The sequence below is a fragment of the Larus michahellis genome, chromosome 8 (genome assembly GCF_964199755.1).
Source record: "Larus michahellis chromosome 8, bLarMic1.1, whole genome shotgun sequence".
Classification (NCBI taxonomy): domain Eukaryota; kingdom Metazoa; phylum Chordata; class Aves; order Charadriiformes; family Laridae; genus Larus; species Larus michahellis.
The window spans coordinates 18,773,972-18,795,419 of record NC_133903.1 but is presented as its reverse complement, the minus strand read 5'-3'; the positions used below and the strand labels follow the sequence as shown (position 1 = coordinate 18,795,419).

Below are 21,448 nucleotides of genomic sequence, written 5' to 3'. Positions count from 1 at the left end.
GGACCTTGCTTAGGTGTACTCAGAGACTGGAAGGTGTTATTCGCTTTCCAGCGGCCCTGTTCTTAGTTTAAATATGTAATGAAAGCAACTGTGACTACAGCTGTTACCAAGAGTAATGTGTAATTCACTCCAATGGAGCTAAATTGAGTGTTTCACACATTTTAATTTTCTTTGCTGCATGTGCTGGTGTCCAGTGCAGCACATGGCTAAAGCTCCTGGGTTAAAAGTGACATTTTACAGAAATAATAACCTGAAATCAGGTATTTTTCTGTTGTGTTTTAATTGTGAAATGAGTATATCTGTAAAAATCTTTTCTTCAGCCCAATGCTCCATGCAGGAGGCGCCGCTGCTATGTGCACAGCTGCCACTTTGTTGTTGCTAATGAGAGCAATCGGCTCCCTCCCTTCTTTGCCGAGAACACCTACCCGAGCTTTTTCTTTTTAGGTGTAGATTTGTTAAATTCTGCTGCGAGACTCTCCTCCTTCCCTCGGCTCCCGTGTGCCACAGAACCCTTTTTGGGTTTGCTGCCGGGGCAGGTCACCATCTCCGGGTGCAGAGGTTGCTCTCAGCTGCCCAATGGTGTGGATATGTTTTCCACAAGACTTGCGTGTTTTTCCAAAACTTACCCACCGCATGAATTCCAGGGGAAGCTTTTTAAAACGGCACAAATAGAAGAACTGGCCTGAAGGTTTCCGACGTATGTATTTGTCATATGTATGTGACCATAGAAACAGAATTTGTCTTCATTGACATCAAATCAATGGGAATCAAAATTAAGCCTGGCATAAGGAAGAACAACGTTGCTGAAGATGATAGAGTTGCACTGGTTTACATAACTCATGTTGGACCATAGTTTATCTATTAATTATACGCCAAACATAGCTAATACTTTCTCATGTAAAATAGTCTTCAGCTTGATTAAATGCTATTGTAGTAATTACAGTTCTTAAACATTCTTATTTCCTGTTTTGTAATTTATATTCTCTCAATATTTCTTTCTTTGTGAGGAGAGGAAAAGTCATATAAGGCGAACACGTTTTACATTTATTGCTCATCCGTGCCTCCTTCTCTGCTTCTTCCCTATTCAGAAGTTTATAGAGTTTGAAGATGCACTGGAGCAGGAGAAGAAAGAATTACAAATCCAAGTGGAACACCTTGAATTTCAGACTCGACAGCTGGAGCTGAAGACCAAAAACTATGCAGATCAGAGTAAGCAAAGTTGTACACCATGATTATACACTTTGCCTTCCACACACATATACTGCTACTTTAAAAATTTTTTTCATACTTTTTTGTTTGTTTTAATGTAATTTACAAAAAGCCTGAAATGTCTGGTTATGCCTTACTTTGGTATAAAATTCTGACCCTTTTAAAGGATGGGGTGTATCCACATTAACTTAGTAGAGACTTCATTGCTTCTGTTGTGTGGGGCATGCTGTCTCTCCAGATGCAAGATTTGGGCCATTGGTGAAGCTTTGGAACCTGCTTTCCAGTTTCTCTTTTCCCTGAATAGAACCTCCCATTTTTTTTCTCATATAAACTTACACATTTATTTGTTTGTTTACTTACTTATTTATTTTTACAAATACTTCCTTAACACATGCAGCCGTGTTTTGTTGGCTGAGGTTTCCCTCAGAATTCATTGGTGTTTTGTCCAGTACTCCTGCTCCTCAAATAGCCAGAGGCACCCACCCCAGAGGAAAATTTAAATTCTTGTCGAACGAGGACACTTAGGGGGCACCAGGCTACTGCTGAAGAACTCTGCTTCTGTGGTCTTATTGCCCTATTTGTCCTGCTCGTATCGGGAACATGGAGTACCCATGAATTGAGTTTGGAATGAAGACCAGATCCCACAATGTGCATTATTCTTTTTCTGTTTGTTTTGTTCGGTAGATATAATTTAATTTCTAACAAAATATGCTTTGAGACTTCTAGTTTCTTTTGAGAGCTGATGTGTGTTAGCTGATGGTTGGAATCTTCCCTTGGTAGTTTCAAGACTGGAGGAACGTGAATCAGAAATGAAGAAAGAGTATAATGCTCTACATCAGCGTCACACAGAGGTAGGATGTCATCTCATTATTTCGAAATAAACAAACTCTTAGCCTATACGTGAAGTCATGTCAAAGAATTCAGCTTTACAATACTAGTGATGACTAGAACTTCTGAGCTTTGGGAATATCGGAAATACCTGAATGGAGAGTATAAAGAGGATGGAGCCAGACTGTTTTCAGAGGTGCCCAGTAACAAGACCAGAGGCAACTGGCACAAACTGGAACGCAGAAGGCTGCCTCTGAACATGAGTAAAAACTTCTTTACTGTGAGGATGACAAGCACTGGCGCAAGTTGCCTAGAGACATGGTGGAGTCTCCATCCTTGGAGATACTCAAAAGCCACCTGGACATGGTCCTGGGCAACCTACTCTAGGTAACCCTGTTTGAGCAGGGACGTTGGACCCGATGGACCCCAGGAAGCTCCTTCCAACCTCAACTGTTCTGTGATTCTGTGAACAGTGCCACACTACCTCATCTCCGACTGCCAGTGAGCCTCCAGGAGACATTTCGTGTTATTCTTGGATATGATCTTTCATTACTCTTACGTTATGAGATTGAGTTTAAGTAATTTCTGACACAATTTACTGACAGATTTTCTGTCAGATTAGTCCATTCACTTACATCATCAGCTTAGAAAACGAGCAAAGACAAGGGAACGCACAAAAAAAGAAAGGGAATTGGAAATGAATCCTGGAGAAGATCAAACAAAAGCAGAAATTGAGTCTTTTCCTCTGTTTGGCTTATGGATTTTTCTCTCCTCACAGATGATCCAGACCTACGTGGAACACATTGAGCGGTCCAAGATGCAGCAGGTTGGGGCAAATAATCAAACGGAGGGGAGTCTGCCTGGGAGAAGGTAGGGCCAGGGCCTCTCCATGTCACATATGCTGTGTGAGAACTTACAAACTGAGCACGGGTATTTGAGAGAGAGAAACCAGAAGCAGGATCTTTCCCTGTGGCATGGATTGTAGTTGAAGCTTTTTTGTAATGGGTTGTGGGTGAGCTGTGGGTACATTTTCTAAGGCTTGACAATGAGGACCTTTGTGTTCTGTTACAAAGCTTAGGCTTTGTCACGCTGCTATTGATAGGGGGCCTCTGGAAAAATACATTTGTATCCTCAGGTAGCATGTAGAATGTCTATCCATAAAATGGATGGAGGTGTCAAATGAAGTGTTTGCTTGTGTGTGTATGTGTTTGTATGCGTGATAGCCAGCAAAACCGTAGCCATTAAATGTGTTAGCCGTTACAGGATTTTTTTTTTGCCCTGTTCCTTCAAGGGAAGCTTTCTGTAAGTCAGTCATCCAATAGATGTACTTACACCCAAGAAATTTGGTTCTTTTCTCTCCTCCCGACCCTGTTTTTGGAGCACCAAACCAGTAAGAACCAGCCTTTGCTTAGAGAAGGCAGTGGTAGGAAAGAAGTTCAGTACGTGGAAGAAGTCTTTTGTAGTCTTAGAACGAATTTGAAGCACAAAAATTGTGACAGAAAGGAAATTTCAGGTCTTGGCATAGGACACATAATACTGTCTGTCTGCTGTGGCTCCCTGGTGCTGTACTGGACTGCTCTGGAAGAGTCTGAATTCAAATTGCCAAAGTTTTGACTGGGTGTTGTAAAACAGAAAAAGGGAGAGAAAAAGAAACCCAACCCCACCTTGTCAATGGAAGAGGCTTGAAGGATGGAAAGGCAGTAGTAAAAAGATGTGAATCTTCATAAACTTTGGTAACTACCCTGGGATTCCTGCCAGATTCCCTGTAGCCTTAGAGTCCTACAATATCCTCATCTGGAAGGGGGCCCATGGGGATTGTCGAGTCGAGTCCAACTCCCAACCGCACACAGGGCAACCTCAAAGTTAAACCGTATATCTAGAGCGTTGTCCAAGCGCTTCTTGAACACTGACAGGCTCGGAGGCATGACCACTTCCCTGGGGAGCTTGTTCCAGTGCTTGAGCACCCTCTCGGTGGAGAATTTTTTCCAATACTGCCTATTTGCTATTTCATTACCTCTCATAATAACTGAAGATACTTCGGTAGCCTTGGCTACAAGAATAACTTGCAGCTGGAAGCTACTGGTGTCTCAAAGAAAGATCCTTTATTCTGAATCAGTTGATAAGATTTTTATACTCTCATTTTAAGGCTACCACAGCCTTACATAAAGGAAGGAAAGACATAACTATATGTGAATGAAGGGGGACTATTTGCCTTTCCTCTTCTGATAGTCAAATAGTCCTTTCCGAAAAGAACACCATACAGTATTTCTTCTAGAGAGGAGTAACTAAAGGCTGTTGTAGTTGTTGAGCGGGTTCTGTTGAGGGAGTTAACTCTGTGCTCTTTTACCTGCAAAACAGTAAATCAGTCTCACAACAGTGAGTGGATGAGCAGAATAAAAATAATTGCAGAATACAGTGTTTGTAGTCTGGCTGCAATTGGATTGTGTAAAATATAAAAATCTATTGGGGGAAAAAAAATAAATCAAAAGATGGATGGCAGCCTTCCCAGGCAAAAGAGACAGGCATGAGGAACGCAGAAAGGAAGAGAAGATAAGGTGTAAAAGAACCCGTAGTTTGTAGCTGTTCTTCCATTCGTAAAATCTCCCTTATCAGGCTGTTTTTCTCCTTCTTCTCTCCCCCTTGCAGTCTGGAAGTCCACAGTGAGGTCCCAGAACATGGTCTGATCCTAGTGTTACAGCTGAAATGGGATAAGTGTGCTAGGCTGGCTTCCCTTCCCTCTTAGCCTTGTATAAATAAGAATATATCTGTGGAAGGACTTATACAGTAAAATATAAAAGTACCATAAGGCAAAAGCATGCTTAGGGCCTCCCTCTTTCGTAGGGTGCTTCATATATGCACCTGCCAAATTGGACTTGGACTGCATGGTAGAAATTGATTTTAATGAGCTTTTCCTTCCCTCACTTTCAAGTAAGCTAAGATTAACTGTGGTTTTATGTTATCGCTCTGTGAAAAAGATGCACAGTGAAGAGTGTTAACGGTTGTCTGCAGGACTGCCATTCTCTGGCACGAAGGGCAAAATTTTCATCAAGAATTGCCTCTCCATATTAGAGAAATTAGTCCTTGACCCTTTTAAGTGTGGCATATTGCTAGTCTCCTTGGAGATAAAAAAAAAAAAGAGAAACACTGGATGTGTACGAAAGCCCCTGATGGGGTACGATCTGAATTTGTAGGAACCACCAGTGGGAAACGAGACTTTCTCCTTCATTTCAAGCTTTGCGCTGTGTGCGTGTGTGTGTAGCTCTGTGTTCGTATATGCTTGTGCACAAGCCCTTGGGACAGACGTGCGTTTTCGTGTCTCCGCACAGCTGGGTGGGGGTGAACACCAGCGCTTGTGTATCTTGGTGCACTGGTGTGCACCGGGGTATGGGGGAGGGGACACAGGCATATTTTCTCACGGCCTGTCACACAAATTTGAGTGCATTTATTTATTTTCATCTGTGGATGTGCTGGGGTGTGTCAGACTGCACAGGGGCACGTATTTGCATAAGACCATAAGTACAAGGAGGAGGTTTGCCTGTCACTTGGGAGGAGTTTGTGCAAGAACTGTTGGGGTGTGTGTGGGGGGTGTATCGACCGCCATCCAAGAGGGGGAATGGGTACGGTGCACGCTTCCACCTGGTGTGGATTACAGTGCATGCGTACCCCCTATCTGTTGTAGAGCTGCATGTTTGCATGACTTTGCTCTCTAATGGTTGTTTTTTTGTCTCGCTTTTTGTGCGGTTTCTGCTCTGTTTTGGCTGTTATGTTTGTCACTGCAGTCATCGCCAGTCATGGAGGAAAAGGTAAATCCTATTGCTGCATCTTAACTTTGTTAATCCTAGTTTTGGAGGTTGCTGTTGGGTGGCAACAGTGTGATGCTGGGAATGTACAGTACTAGCATGTCTGCCCTCCTTGTCTCCTGGCACCCGCGTTAGAGTTGCGCATTCGGGTGAGGCGGAGGGGGCCACCAGGCTGCTGGGAGAACACATGAAGAACCAGCTTGTGTACTCAAACGCAGAAATTACGTCCCAAACCAGGATCTGTGATTGGACGTTTACACTTTACGTCCCAGAATGTTTTAAAAAGTTGTCTTTTCTCCCTTATTTTACTGTAGAGTACAAGGCATGCATATTTTCTGAGTGGGGCAGAAAATGCATGTCACTGTTGGCAGCTCTTCAAAGGCACTTCTGACTTTGGGCTGGGCAGTGAGTTCTATGCCTGGAGCCTGCGGAAGAGAGCAGTTCTTAAATGCTGGCAAACAAATCGTAGTTTTGTTATGTTTTGTAAGCTTTAGGGTGGTACTTGTAGAGCATCCTGATCCCAGGTTTTGGCCCCTGGAAACCTTTATTGAGGAGTTTACCATTTACCTTGTAACGCAAGGTAGAACTAACCAAGTGCTCAGAGTCACCCTGTACTGGAAAGAATTGGGTATATGAAGGTTACTCCAGCACTCAAAATGTAGACCCTCCTCTTCAAAGACTGGTGCTCAACCCAGGACGGCAAAGCTGAAGTTAGCTCTTGCATGGCGTTTGCTCTTTCCCCTTCCCTGAGAGGTTCAGAAGAGTCTGGAAGGTGTTTCCAAAGAAGCTCAGCAAGGAGATTCCCTAACAGTCTACGTTACAATCCTTTCCTGAAGATCCTACAGCTTCTGATGCTCCGGGTACTTTGTACCTCTGTTCTCTGTTCAGCAGGGGCTGTGAAGTTCATACGTTCCCTGTACATTCAGCGGTGTGCAGTATCTCCTTGCGTTTTAAATGTGCGTGTGTTGGTATATGAGCATAGAAATAACCTATGAGTTCTGAAAAGAAATCTGATAGAGATTACCTAAAGAGGAAGTAAAATTTAATGTCTATCAGCATGTGTTTGGGATGGCTCATATTTCTCAGTGCGGCCAGTGAGTTCCGTCAGGCCATCCCAGCATAGTCACAAAAGCGTTTATATTTTGGCATGTTGTTAGATGTTCTGACTGCACCACTTGTTTTGCAAGGAGTGTTTCAGTTATAGGAAAATTGCTCCAGCTACATACACCTGTGAAGGATGATTTCCTTAAGACCATCATTCTAACCTGAAGAAGAGGAAAGATACCAAACTAATGGTTAAAGCAGCTCAAAAAATGGCCTAATTTTCCCGCCCCCCTCCCTGAAAAGAATGATTCTTCTAAAGGCAGACTGTTTGGGACTCTTGAGTTATTTGTTTAACTGTAAAAGTCGTAATTTTTCATCTTTGTGGCATAAAGTTCTAATATCTAGTTTTGAATCTCTTCACAATCTCTTATACATAACCAACTGTACTTTTTGTGGCTTTTAGATCAGTACAGTGCCAGGATGAAGGTTTCACATTAGGGGAAAAATTTCCCTGGTATGTTATTTAGAAACTTAAAACACGGCTGTTAGAAACCTTCATGGTCTTGGATGATAGCAGTAGGATGAAGAGAGGTAAATGTACTCTGGCATCATGACCTCTTAGGAGCAGGCGTAAATGGCAGCATAGAGGTCATAAATGAGTATTTAGGCAAACAGCCGTGGAAGTTTTCTATAAAATGTCAGTGATAGTTAATATTTTAAAGTAACAAGCACCAAAGATGCCTTTAGAGTGGAAAGGCTACAAGGAAACTGATAATCCCTATTATATATGAATCTGGTTTTGAATCCATTGAAAGATAATTGCGTCTTCTCTAGAAAAGAAAGTCGGGTTAATCAGGTTGTGTCAATGATCTATTTTCCTCTAAAATCCAGTTACCTGCTGCCTTTGTAAGAGGATTTGTCAGTGAAACTTCCACATATGAGTCTTCGGGAACTTCAGGAGAGAATTTTACTGCAGATTCTTAGGAAAAGTGCATCCCAAATCTCCTTGCTGGGCCACACTGGAAACACCTTTCTACCCCTTCTGCTTCTCCCAAGACAGGCCATCGCACACGATTATTCCTCAGCAGAAGGCACTGACGCAGCAGTGCGGCACGCTGTGTTGGCTGCGCAGTGCTGAGAATGGGAAGGTTGGGCATTTTGGGTCTCTCCATAAACATGGTAAACAACTCCACCTCCTTCTTCCATAAATGAGCTGCTTCGTGTGCCACCTCCTGCGTTAGTGTGTTTGCATACCTCCCGGGGGCCCTTGGGTCCTGCTGTAGTCATTTCACCCACGATCACGGAGGAGGTGATTGTGATGGTTGCCTAGCCTGGTCATCAGACCAGTGCTGGCAATCATTAAAAAAAGGCACATGAAGGTCTACTGTTATTAAATACTGGTGTACAGAAGGGTGGATTTCATCACTCCCCACACCAATAAGCGGAAACCCCACATAGCAGTAGGTGAAGTACCATCATGGAAGCCCTCCGTGGGTGCCTGTCACACAGAGGATCAGCTCGGTTTGTCTCTGCAGGGCCACTGGAGTCCAGCTGGTAGGGGCTGCTGAGGTTATCCCCTAAATGGATGTGTGTGCAAGCCCTTCAGAAGCCCTGCAGGCTTGCTTCTTTAGCAGGAAGCAGTTGCCAGTTTCGGCATGCCACTGCAGCCTTTTCCACCTCCGCCGCTTGCTCTAGATTTTCTCCCACTGGAACTTGGTCTCAAAACCTGTGCCAGCTTTTATATTCAGAATCAAACCCACAGCTAGCTAGTCACCTGCAATTGCCAGAAATAAGATGGCAGATGTCTGTAATTACATGTTTTTTCACCAATACGAATGATGCATTCATTTATACCTTTGTTTAATTTCTGAATTTTGTGTGCGTTGTAATATGGAGAGAGGGGATCAGAGAGTTACAAGTATTCTTTTTCTTGTTTAGTACTGGAAATGATCCAAAAACCTCTGATTTCTGCTGTTGGAGCTAACCAAATTTGGGGTGGAATGTACAGAAGTGCCATGTAGATGACTCTTACTTAAAAGCCTCTTTTCCGACCCAGTGATGACGTCTCTAGAATTTATGGGAGCTTTGGGTTTTTGCCGTGAGAGTTGTTTGCTGTGGCTCGTCTTCCCACAGTAGTGCCTTTGTTTCTCAGAAGATACCCTGACTTAAATTGGCTGATGATTCCCTGCACTTTTACATTCCCCCCAAATACTGATGGAGAAGTCAGTCGTGCCTGTTGTGGTCGCTTGACCCCATCCTCCCTCTTAGAGCCTCCCCAGGAAGAGGTATGGCTCTAGTAGTAGACATCATGGGTCCATAGACAACACCGTGGAAGTGCGGGAGTTCATACAGCTGCTACGTGAGGGGAAGGAGTGCAATTCAATTTCTAGTGACTTAATATTTCACATAGTCTAGCGTGCTGTTTCTTTTCTGTAAGAACCTTGTAAACGGCTAACGGATTGGTTTCCCTTCTCTCTCTGTTTCTCTGTTTAGCAGGAAGGAACGTCCTAACTCTCTGAATGTCTTCCCCCTCGCGGATGGCATGGTACGTGGGCAGATAGGGGCCAAGATCGTCCCAACACTGGACCACTGGCACCTGAGTGACCTCGGCCAGCTGCAGTCCAACTCCAGCTACAAGGTTTTATAGATCATCACGGAGAAAGGGTTTCCCACTCTCCCACTGTCAATAACATCCCGCGTTTTCATTAAGATGGAGACCAATCTGTGTCCATAACCCTTTGCAGCCTCTCCCTGCTGTGCATCTGCTCCCTTGGTAGCTGTGCCGTAGGTGGGAGGATATTCTTTTGCAGATCTGGCGTATGGCGCAGGAGGGGTTTGACACAGCTCCTCATGCTTCTTGTCTCGGTGATAATCTCCTTTATTTGGCTGGCCCCAAGTTAAGAGGAATGCATGGGGAGGCCATTAGGGATTTAGGGAAGATAAATCCTTCACCTTTTATAGCTTATTTGGGAGAAATGGTGGAACCTGTCCCCTCTCTCCCCCTTCATAAGAGCAGTGGTTTTGCACCTCTGCTGGGACCAGGTGTTGGATTGCGCTTGCTCTCCAGTGTTTGTCCTTTTTGACTGATTGCTGCTCTGGCCTTCCTGTCTTCAGTAAAAAGGGCTCCTAATCCTCTCTAGATGCCCAAGTCTTGCACTGTGCTTAAAGGTCTTCAGTTCCTCATATGTCTAGTCATTGCTCCAGACTTGCATTGTCTACTTCAATACTTGTCACCTTCAATGTGCTGCCTTCTGCACTGGGGCTTGTGAAAAACCTCACAGCATTGCAACTGCACTGAAGCAGCTGCGTGGTTCTGCCTGTTGCTTGTGGTGCTCTGCTCTGGCTTTCGGAGACTGGCCTGAGCCCAAAGACCCTGATGTCTCGCTGCAGTTATGTACAGTTTAAACTACACATGGTGACCCAAGTTTCCCGTGTGCTGTACCTGAAGACTTCTCAAAGTCTTTGTGCTCAGGATCCCACTAAATTCCTCTCTTTGAGTGATGTTGCACAAATTCATGGTGACAGGCCTGAGAGCCAGCCTGGTGCATCTGCCCAGCATGGCCGATGGTATGTCCATCAGTATCTCACAGAACTTCTGGTCTGCTCTAGAAGTGTCTGATAAACTTTACTTTCTCTCTGCCTGGAATTTGTGGAACATCAGGTGTTTCATATGTCACAGCTAAGGACTGGTCTCCTTTTGAGAAGTTGTAAATCACTAATCCTGTAAAATACATTGAGGTAGTAAAGGCAAAGAGAAGGAAAAGAAGCAAAGAAAGAAAAAACCCAACTTCTTGTTATACCCATTCTGTGTTGTCTCCAGATTACATTAATGGTACTGTGGCCTGAGGGACTCTGCAGGAGTGGCCTCCTTGGTGCGTAGCACAAGAAATTTAGAGAAATTAAAAATCTATGCAGAAAACAAAGAAGCAACATCGGTTTTTTAACACTAACTTTGTAAAGTAGTCAGGCCTGGCACAGCACAGACCTTAGCACTTCATCAACCCTCTGCCATCACGAGAGTTGGAAATCCAAACCCAAGATCTTTAGATAGGATGGAGACTGTTCTTGGAACAATGGAAGCACAGAAGTTTGGGAGAGGTAGCAACTTGCAGAATGCCAGTCAGGTCCTACAGTCATTTCTGGAGAGCTTTGCCTGGAGTTAGGGAATAGCAATGCCACAGTGCAAAAATGTAATTAAAGATGGTGGAAATAAAGATGTGTTTTTCCAGACTAGTGCTGTGCCAATACAACACTGCTGCAAGGACACAGACAGCAACCAAAATGCAGAGAGACCAGCCTGCTTCTGGTTCTGGAACCAGTTTATTCCCTGGGATCTCCAGGCAGTGCTGCACACTATGGTGTCAATGTGCCCTCAAGCTCTCTAGCAGTCAGGTGTGTGTGGCAGGGGTTCGTTTTTAGAGAAGAGCTGGGAGGACGTTGGAGGTAGATCCATCTTCCACAGACCTGATAAGGCATAATTCTTGACGCGGTACCATTGCAGAACTTCCGAAAGAAGTTGAGTGGCTCTCACTGATAACCCAGCGTCTGCAGCGCAGGAGGATGCAAGAGGAACCTAGATAAATTAGAAGCTTTATGTCCAAGTTCAGGTGATGGATGGTTACTGACTGGTGATGGTGGTGGTGTCGGGCAAAAAAATCCATTTCTGGTTACAAGAAAGCTTTGTGCAGAAGTAGTACTGTGCTACTCCAGATGTATCTGGTGGGTAGTGCCGGGATTTGTGTTGGTGCTCATTAGGGAAACTCAGAAGTGGGATGGTGGGTTTAAGGAGGCTAGCTGGTAGGGTGGAGTTGGGTAGCTTGGGTTGTGGAAGACTTGGATGGGGTAGCGTGTTACAGAGGATTTCCTAAGACTAAAGACCAAACCTATGAAAAATTAAAGGCTGTGATTGACTGACTGACTAGATTTGCAAGTTGGAATGGAAGTTTTCCTCCTGCAAGCTTCTTGCACGCTCTCTGACTGGAATGCTATTTCTTAAATATTTTGCATGACTGAAATCTCAGCAGTACTGCTCATGCACTTCTTGCCTCTTTAGCAGCTCTGATATTTCACTGACATCAACTGTACACACACACCTCGCCTTCCCAGTACGTATATCCTGACTCTTCTGACTAGTTTTCCTTCTTCATGGGGCCATGCTGCAGTTATATTTTAAGTGTCCTTTTATACTTGTTATTACTGTTTTCTGGTTTAGTTGCTGTCATTATATTATTTTATTTTTACGTTCAGTTGTACATTTATTTTATACAATATTTTGGAGATGAAAGTCCTTAACATTTTTGTTTTTATGTACTATGCTTTCAGTGTTATAACCATACAGTTGGGCTTCTCATGGTGACATATGACTGCTATGAATGTTGGGCCTTTGCAATGCATTTTGGAGGTCACTACTACACATTTGATGTTTAGGAGGTTGACAGGTATGGCTGTAGGTAAGTGGTGGTTGTGGAGAGTATTCTTTGGGTGAGCTATGGGTTATGGAGAATGCCTCCTACGCTGCAGAGGAGAGCTGTGCACTTAGTGGTATACTTAGCATTAACGGAGCACTCGGGACAACAGAAGGAAGGTACCAGCAGAGATTGATAGAGCTTCTGGACTCTGAGGAGGAACGCCTTAGTAGTATTAACATCTGGGAGGAATTTCTCCAATGCGGGCTGGTAGGTTGATAAAGTACGTTTTCTAGGTAAATATAAAACTCAGATGTATAACCAGAGACTAAGTGAAAGAGCAGGGTCATTACTCACTGATGTGTTCTGAGTGAGGGGCAGATTATGTCAATAAACAAGAAGTTACAGGATATCTCTGATACAAATATCGCCCTATAGACCCGATGATGCAGGTTTTCTGAATGACATCTAGTTCCTAAGAACAAGGAATGACGTCTGGACCCACCTCGGTGTCTCTTTTACAGTGTTAAGATGCTCACGGACTTTGGTTATGCTTATAGACTTACAGTGGGGACAAGAACATCTCTGAATCCTTTCATCAAACCAAAGTTTTGTTTGGAGAAAGAGGTTTTACGGTTGCACTTTGCCCTTGATACGTTTTGTCCCTTTGTACATTAGGAAGCACAGCAGGCAAACTGCAGTTGAAGGCTTACTGGATCATATTTGTTCTCAAAAACCTGGTTTGCTTTTTTTTTCTTTATGTATTAGCAAAAAGTAGCTCCTTGAAACAGGAATGTGAAGTAGAGGTGGGAAGTGTGGTTTTCCCATTTATCAACCTAAGTGAAAAGTCTCCGTCTCAGTCCTGATGCTAAAATGAGTAAATATGCGGAGAGACGAGTAGAATGTCCATGTGGGAACGTGGGTGCTGTTTGGACTGACAGTGCAGAAACTATATACAAAATATGGATCGCATTTAATGGTAACACGGTTTTAAAAAATCTTGATTTCCAATATAAATGCACAGATGCGATGTACGACCTTTGACTTTGACAGTGCAATGTACAGCCGGGTGTTTTAAGTTAAGCATATAGAGGCCAGTCTAATTAAAGGAAGATCTTAATAAGATTCCAGATTTAAAAAAGAAAAAGGCTGCAAAGGGTTAAGTCACCATTTTTTTTTTTTCAGTCTTCTCTCTCATCCCATTTGGAATTTTTTTTTTGTCATGTTAGGAAGTTATTATTAGAACAACGAGACTTAAAAATTAGTGAAGTGAAACAGCGTCACAGCTCCAAGGCTGGGAGGCTCAGAGCAGCCTCAGAGCAGAATCAGGATCTTTCTAGTATTTGCCCAGGAGGGGAGAGGCAAGGGGTAAAGATTAAAGCTGGATCTGGATGTGCAGATGCAGAATGTCACTGCACCCAATTGCAACTCATTATAACATATAACCCTCAACATCAATTTTGCCATCTCCCTGCAGACAGTAATTAGAGTGGGCTGCCACGAAGAATGTGGGGAGGTCTCATTTGGGTCTAGGAGTGATCAGTGTATCGGTCAAGATGTTAATTGGGCTGACTGTGAAGCAGTGCTGTTTTAATTGACAAACAGGGTTAGAGTATAAAATCCTGACAGAGCCTTGAAAGCCTTCCATGTTTTTCAAGAGGTGGTATTACAAGAAATGGGGCTGTAATGTCTGTAAGTCTGTAAAACTGAGAGTCATTTGTGTGCATTTCACACTGGGAATCCATGTCCTACGTTAATGTGTCAGCTGCTAATTTTTGAATTCTTGGGTCTTGTCATCCTGTCATTTGGAAGTGGGGAGACCTCACCTGTTTCTACTGTGTTGTCAAGCTGGATCCATGCCTGGCTAGCTTCTACATAAGGTGGTATGGGGACATAGGTCTCCTGCGCTAGCAAAGTCAGACCATCCCAGCTTGGTAGTCGCTTTGCTTCTGCACTTTGGTGTCAAAACCACTTTGCTGTTCTCTCATCCAGGTTGTGTTGGTGGCTTACAGTAATGACGTCATCCAAGACCTCTGAGAGACCACTTCAGATCCTTTCCAAGCAATATCCGTGTTGTCTTTTGGTCTTGGGAAACACTGGCCTGGCTTACCGCAAGTGTCAAAGCCCTTCAGCTTCCACTGTAGTCAGTGTGAGCTGCAGGTGCTTTTCACTTATGATAAGGCCACTTTCCCTGAGATGCATGATGAAGAGATCATGTACTGATGTGACTTGTGAAAAGCAATGTTTGGTAGTAAAGGAGGAAGGATATCAGTCCTTTCACAGGTGGGATTTGCTTGCTGAGTTCAGCACGAGAACTCACTGCTTCATTGTGGTTGCAGTGCCTGGTGTCACCGGCAAGCGCTGGACGTGTAGCTGGTACAGCGAGCAATACTCATTCTCCATAAAGCTTTAAGGCAGCCATATGCCAGCAAATGGGAGATTCATTTAAATGTATAGCTGTGCTTTTCCCTTTTTGTCCTTCCCCCACCCTGCAATTGCTGTAGTGCCCCCAAGATGAAATGTCCGAATCTGGGCAGTCCTCAGCAGCTGCCACACCAAGCACCACTGGAACCAAGTCCAACACCCCCACGTCATCTGTGCCCTCTGCTGCCGTCACACCCTTGAATGAGAGCATCCAGCCCATCAGCGAATACAATGGCACGACCAAGAGCAATAAGAGGGCACGAGAAAAGCGGAACAGCCGGAACATGGAAGTCCAGGTCACGCAGGAGATGAGGAATGTCAGCATAGGTATGGAACCTATGATTTGATGAATTGACTTGCCGGTGCTTGTATTAAAGGAAGAGGCCGGGAGACTGAGGGGTGATCGGCTTCATAAGGACAGAATTTGAGGTAGCCTTGCTTAGAAAGTTACGTGAGTGAGACAAGGCTGACTACGTGTTAGCAGTTTTCTGGGCAACAAATTTTTAAAACGTTGGTGACATGAATAATTTCACAAATATACAGGATGGGAATAGGTTATTGAGTTCAGTCCCCTGCAGTTGCATTCATCCACATCATAGAAACTCTTTCATGCACAGTCAAGTCCCATCTTAGTCTACGGAGCTTTTGGAAGGCCGTTTCTGGACATCAGCAGTATGATAGTTAAAAGCTTCCATTTAATTTTCTCTCTGGATTTATTCCTAAGTATTTTATACCCAGATGCTCATATGCCACATTTGTCAGTCAGGTTAAATTGTCTTCTGTGTGTTTATCCCACACCCTGATGTGTTTAAAAGTAGCAATTATATCCAGCTGTTTTTCTCAGCTAAATAAACTGTTTTCTTTTGGTCTGTTTGTCATACAAGAAACCCCAGAAATCTTTGGAAGTTACAGTTGTTTTCTCTCCACTTCCTGGAGTCCTTTGGTAATTTGAATTCACAATTTCTTGTCAGGAAAGCCATCACCTAAGCCTTTAGCATCAGGCTGTTTAAATAAAGAAAATGGTGTAATATGATAAAAGCCTCTTCCCCTGGTTTTTAATACAGCTGTGCCAATGTAGTGTCTGAGCAACTCCCGGCCTGTATTGTATTTAGACTTGCAGCAGCCTTCAGAAATGAGAAGTCGTCTGTTTTACATGTCCTGAACGTATATACAAAAGAACTGTGAAACAAGCTGAAGATCACAAGGAAAATCTGTGCGGGAGCACAGGAATGAGCGTAGATCTCCAAGGTTAGCGTCGGAACCAGATGATCGTCTTTTTCCTAAGTAATACAGAGGAAGTTCCTCTGCTAACATTCACAGCTGGTTCCTAACAAATTAAGGCTATAAATCAATATGTAACATCTTCTGTTGTAGCATTTGAATGAGAATTGTGGTGACTTGAGTCCCATTCTGTATTTATATTGGCAGATGCGGGGGTCCCAGATGTCAATCTGTCAGAAACTAGTGTAGTTCTCCATAAAAGCACGTGGCTTCTGCATAGCCAACTGTTAAATTGTGATCGGTTTGGTGATGCTGGCCAAGGCAAGTCAGTATAAGCAGTGGTATCAGAGAAATTAACGCGCGTATCGGTAGTTCAGATGCCCTATAAATACTTCTCCTTATTTTTACAGTAGCTTCTTTACAAGCTCGTTTGCCATCAATAGATTTCTTGGGTCAAAGTCTGCCCTCTTCTATATGTGTGCCACTCTGAAGTCACCGTGCATGTGAAAGCTGCTTTTTTCTTGGTGAAATCATCGTCTTGTGGAATCTGCTGAAGGCAGATAGTTGTATGTTCCCTACGTGCTCTGCATATTCAGCCTTTCAGCTATTTCTCACGTGTAATGCAAAATCAGATCTCCGTGCTGAGGAGAAACACAGATACTTGAATTTTAATTATGTATTTTATGCATCTGTAATTAAAATGTCTGTCAGGGATGCAAATGCCTTAGAGCTGAACTACTGAAAAAGATATTCAAAGGTTATTTGGAGAAAAGGTTTCCAGCTTGGAAAAATAAAGAAAAGGAAGCCTCTGTTTCTGTGAGCTTGAGAACCACTGGAGTATGGGTGCCTGCTTTGGCAACAGATACACATCGTGCTTTGTCTTCAAACATGGCATTTGTTGCCAGCTGGTGCACAATGCCAGCCTAAAAGAACAAAATCAACACTCAAGTTGTCATGGGCTTTGTATATTTGGCACTGAGGCCGTTTGGAAAGGTCAAAAATTTCACATCTGACACCTTTGAGGGACTAATGTGGTTTACAAATTAGGTCTTTAATCCTCCAAGAATTTCTTGTAAGAACAGACACTGTGTTCCTATTGTTTGTTTAGAATAGGTGCAAGTCTGAGCTTTTGAATAGTTTGGTGTCCAATAAATGTGACTTGACAAAAGGAGGAAATCTCCTTATTCTTTAAATACTGCCTTTAGGCTGTAGATTATACAGAAACCAGAGTAGATTTCATCTACCGGTTTTTAAGTGAAATTTCACTGTAACGGGTGTCTAAACCAGTTGTAGACTTGAGAATTGGTATTGAAAAAATATTTCTATTAAAACTAAATAGTGTCAGTTTGTAACTAGAGTAATGTCTTTGAAGCTATACAGAAAATCACTGTGCTGTCTTCGATCTCAGCTAAAGCTGCATTGAAAAGTTTTTACTGACAGATAAAAAGTGTGGAGTTTATTTTCATGGATGAAGTATTTCTGATTATCACATTTTAATGAGGATTCAGGCCAATGGCCTTGGTAACCCTGGTATGGTGAGGAGAGAGGAGATGCTTATCGTCTTTGTGCTTTGGAAATGTGAGAGCACCATCCCAGCACTGGGATCTAGATGATCAGCCACTTTCTATTCCTATTTTAAGACTTTGAACATGACACCATGAAGTTTTGAAACCTCAATATTCAAAGCTGCAAAAGCCCCTTGAATGAAACACCATGCTGTGAAAGTCCTGATCCTGTAGATCATATGTATTGTCTTCCCTAGGAATGGGCAGCAGCGATGAGTGGTCTGATGTTCAGGACATCATAGACTCTACTCCAGAGCTGGATATGTGTCAAGACCCCCGCCTGGAACGCACTGGTAACAGGTATTGATTGTGACTTTTCACTGTGTGCTCTTTGGCTTGGTTTTATGTGCAGTGAGGAATAGATGCTGTGGCTCACACCGAGTTCAAGATGCAGCTGTTTGAGAAAGCCCATATATTCTGCCTACTGCGCGTATGAGGGGTCCTGACTTTCTTTGAGTTCTCTGGAGAAGGCAAACGCCTGCTAGTAATCTGCAGAAGAATCTGTCCAGCTGACCCAGAACTGGGCGCATTTGCCTTGCTGGAGCAGGGAGGATGGAGAGATGGACCAACAGAAGGTTTCAGACAAAGGGGACATGGGCTTAAGCTATTGGGAAGAGGGAAAAGATGCATAATAATGAGATCATTTCTGAATTCTGTTTTAAAACCTCAAGCTTTTTGCCGTTTACATTTTTTTTCAAGTGTTCGAAGAGCCAGAGCAGGGCTGCTCCATGAGGGAGGACAAGCAGGAGTAACCCCAGTGATCCCAGTCCAACAGGTTCAGAGCAGAGAGGGCAGAGCACTGACAATGAGCTCCATCAGCAGCCCCAGACAAGGCAAGGGCATGAATGAGGTCCTGGTGCTTCCCATGAGCATCAGGAGACAGGGCTGAAAGAACAGGTACAGTGTAGCTCAGAGAAGGACTGAAGGCCCAGACCTGAGGCGACAGGGAGCCCTTGGACCCAGCTGAGGCTGCCCAGAGCAATTTTGACCCATCAGTGTACTCAGGACCTTGACAGCATTCTCTGGATTAGGAGACTTTCACTAAACTACTCCGTGGCTCTGGTTCCTATCCATGACTAGTTTTGTACTACTAGGAGTAGTAGTAGGAGGCTCCCTAAAGTCTATTAATTTTGGCACCAGATTTCTGTGAGGCATGTATTAGTCAGAATTATTAGTCTAGGTACCTTGATTCATTTTTAATGAGTTCTGGTGGTTAATTTTACAGGATTCATTAATTTTTGCCCTCGTCCAGTGGGTAATTTGGCACTACGCTAGCAAAAATAACCGCCTTGCTCTTAAAGATATGTTGAAGATAGATAATACCGTGACAAAGTTAAGGCAAGGTTTCCTTGCAGTCCAAATCTGGAGTAGATTCCCTCTGTTGAACGCCTATCGAGAAGTGTATGAGCAGCAACTTCTCAAGTGTGAAACCACATACCGTTAAGCTCCCCTGAAAATACGTACGATGCATGGGCAATTTTTAGGGTGAGATGGAGGAGGAATCTAGGTAGCCAAGCCAGCTCTGTGTGGGGAAGACGAAAGAGACTAATGAATTATAGAATCATAGAACACGTTGGGTTGGAAGGGACCTCTAAAGACCATCTAGTCCAACGCCCCTGCAGTGAGCAGGGACATCATCAACTAGATCAGGTTGCTCAGAGCCTCATCCAGCCTGGCCTTGAATGTCTCCAGGGATGGGGCCTCCACCACCTCTCTGGGCAACCTGGGCCAGGGGCTCACCACCCTCATTGTAAAGAACTTCTTCCTAATGTCTCATCTAAACCTGCCCTGCTCTAGTTTAAAACCATTGCCCCTTGTCCTATCGCCACATTGCAAACAGATGAGATCAGATCAAAAATTGGTCAAACCCAAGGCAAAAGAGGGAAGGGAGAGGATTGCTGCACTGGGAGCTCTTCAGGCAGTGATCTCTGATCCAGATGGTGAGACTAAAGCCTACAGGAGACAGATGCCAACTCTGGGGCAGCTGAACAGCGTGCTTGCTGCTTGAAAAGCAGAACGCTTTTGAGATATGCAGCTTCTGAAAGTTGAGTGCTGAAGAGGTAGGTTCAAGCTGAACTAGGTCTTCAGGTCAGACACTGAGTGCTGGTTGCATCTTGTCACTTGTGCTGTCCATTAGGATGCGCAAACTGATTAATTCTGGTGCGGTCACAGCACTCATTTGTAACTCCGCAGTGCTCTCAGATGATGTCTGAGTAGCTGTAATTTTTCTGTAATTGAAAAAAGCCACTATTTTCTTTTTTTCTGCAATGTGTTATAACTTTGCAATATCAGAGGCAGCTGCCGCACTCCATTTGTAACCTCCAGGCTTTGTCACCGAGACATGATTTATCTAAGAATGAAGCCACACAACTTGAGATCATCTCCAGTGGTACTGGCCTTTCCGTTAGACCGCTGGAAAAATTGCAGAGTGTCTCATCACGATGGCTGATTCCCCTCATACAAGGCAGGGCACTTAAAAGAGTCATCAGTGACAACCCCAGAGGTTCCCTCACCCTCACCTCCTGTAACAGCTGCTTTCTGTGTGCGCCGTGAGACTGTCAAGACATGCAAGAAGATTCTTGATGGTACCAAAGACACTAAGAGGTGGAGATGTGCTCCTGTATTATAGGATTCAAAAACATTAACTTCGATTTACCTTTAATGAAATACATTTCGCTGACACGTGAAGAAACATTCCAGTGCATAGACTCACCCAAAGAAGAAACTAACACTTCGGGCTAATTTAATTGCCGAAGAAAAAAGACCATTGCTGTTTTCAACGTTTGAGTCCTTATCTGCTCTTACTGCTATTTAAGGTTGCTATCTAAATTCATAGGAGCGCGGGAATCTTTGCAGAGTCTGAGAAGTCAGAGCTGAGAGCTTCTGCGAGTTGAATTTTTTCTATCAAATATTGAATAGTCATTGACTATTATGATTTAAAAGGAAGTGAGCTGGGCGAGCTTTGAGGCTGGGCATGATAGGTGCTTATCCTTGGTATGGGCAATAAAACATGCTTTTTTCTTTATTCAGTATATTCCCTGAACCAACCTATGGTGAACAGGTGGAATGTGCTCTCAGGGTTTTGATCACAATGCGCTGGGATGCTCAGTATTTCGGAGGGAAATGTTCTAGCTTAAATGTTGCCGAGTAACAAAAGTCCTTTTTGTTTTTTCCCCCAACAACAGCCCAACACAGGGGATTGTGAACAAAGCGTTCGGCATCAACACAGACTCTCTGTATCATGAACTTTCCACAGCAGGGTCCGAAGTTATCGGAGATGTTGATGAAGGAGCAGATCTGCTAGGTAAAAACTTGTTTAGAACCATTCTGTTTTCTCTGGTACAATGACAACTGTATTAAGCTTCTCGAAGCATTTAAATTCTCTTTTTTTTTTTTCAGAACTTGGATGTTTGGCTTTTAAAAAATAGCATGGAAATTGAGACATTATGTGACTGAAATAGGTACCTGCAGTACAGCAGTGCTTACTTAGAAAATAACTTAAACTGTTGGGTAACTTTTATTTGGGTTGTCTTTATGTGCGTAAGTTACTTTTTTATAGGATTCTCCCACACAAACTGTCCAAAGACAAAACTTGCTCCTTCTGCTTCCTTCCCCAAATTTCCCCCCCCCAGTAGTTTTACACACTAGCAATTTCACTCGGAATAAAGGGTTTGTTTGAAATTTGCAAGAAAGTAACTCATTTTGTTACGTTTTTGAAGTTTAAATTACATGGAAATATTATGGTCTGCATTGCAGTTTCTACCCTTTTATAGTCAGTCTAAGAGAGGTAGTAATTCACCTTGTAGGCTGATTTTGAAGGAGACTGTAGTACCTGAAGTCTGGTTATACTCCACGTTCCTGACTAGGACTTTGAAGCAGGCAGAGAAGCAGCTTTGCCTCAGGTAGCAGTCTGAGCCCTTTCCATACTTTTTAGTGTTGGACTTTTGAGTAT

The 21,448-nt window shown here is 43.5% G+C and overlaps 1 protein-coding gene across 34 annotated transcripts in view; it reads left to right on the top strand.

The window, feature by feature from the left end:
* The window catches only part of MAPK8IP3 (mitogen-activated protein kinase 8 interacting protein 3), a 75,968-nt gene that overhangs the window by 22,450 nt on the left and 32,070 nt on the right, over positions 1 to 21,448 (top strand). For 16 of the 34 annotated variants that reach the window (XM_074599263.1, XM_074599259.1, XM_074599253.1 and 13 more), the window contains exons 2-9: positions 1,089 to 1,209; positions 1,990 to 2,060; positions 2,816 to 2,907; positions 5,817 to 5,840; positions 9,375 to 9,519; positions 14,791 to 15,037; positions 17,694 to 17,796; positions 20,682 to 20,800. In XM_074599263.1, the coding sequence (XP_074455364.1) occupies positions 1,089 to 1,209; positions 1,990 to 2,060; positions 2,816 to 2,907; positions 5,817 to 5,840; positions 9,375 to 9,519; positions 14,791 to 15,037; positions 17,694 to 17,796; positions 20,682 to 20,800 (922 nt within the window). Of the gene's footprint in view, positions 1 to 1,088; positions 1,210 to 1,989; positions 2,061 to 2,815; positions 2,908 to 5,816; positions 5,841 to 9,374; positions 9,520 to 12,209; positions 12,332 to 14,790; positions 15,038 to 17,693; positions 17,797 to 20,681; positions 20,801 to 21,448 lie in introns of those variants that run through there. The other 18 variants (XM_074599260.1, XM_074599266.1, XM_074599256.1 and 15 more) reach the window with 8 other exon arrangements.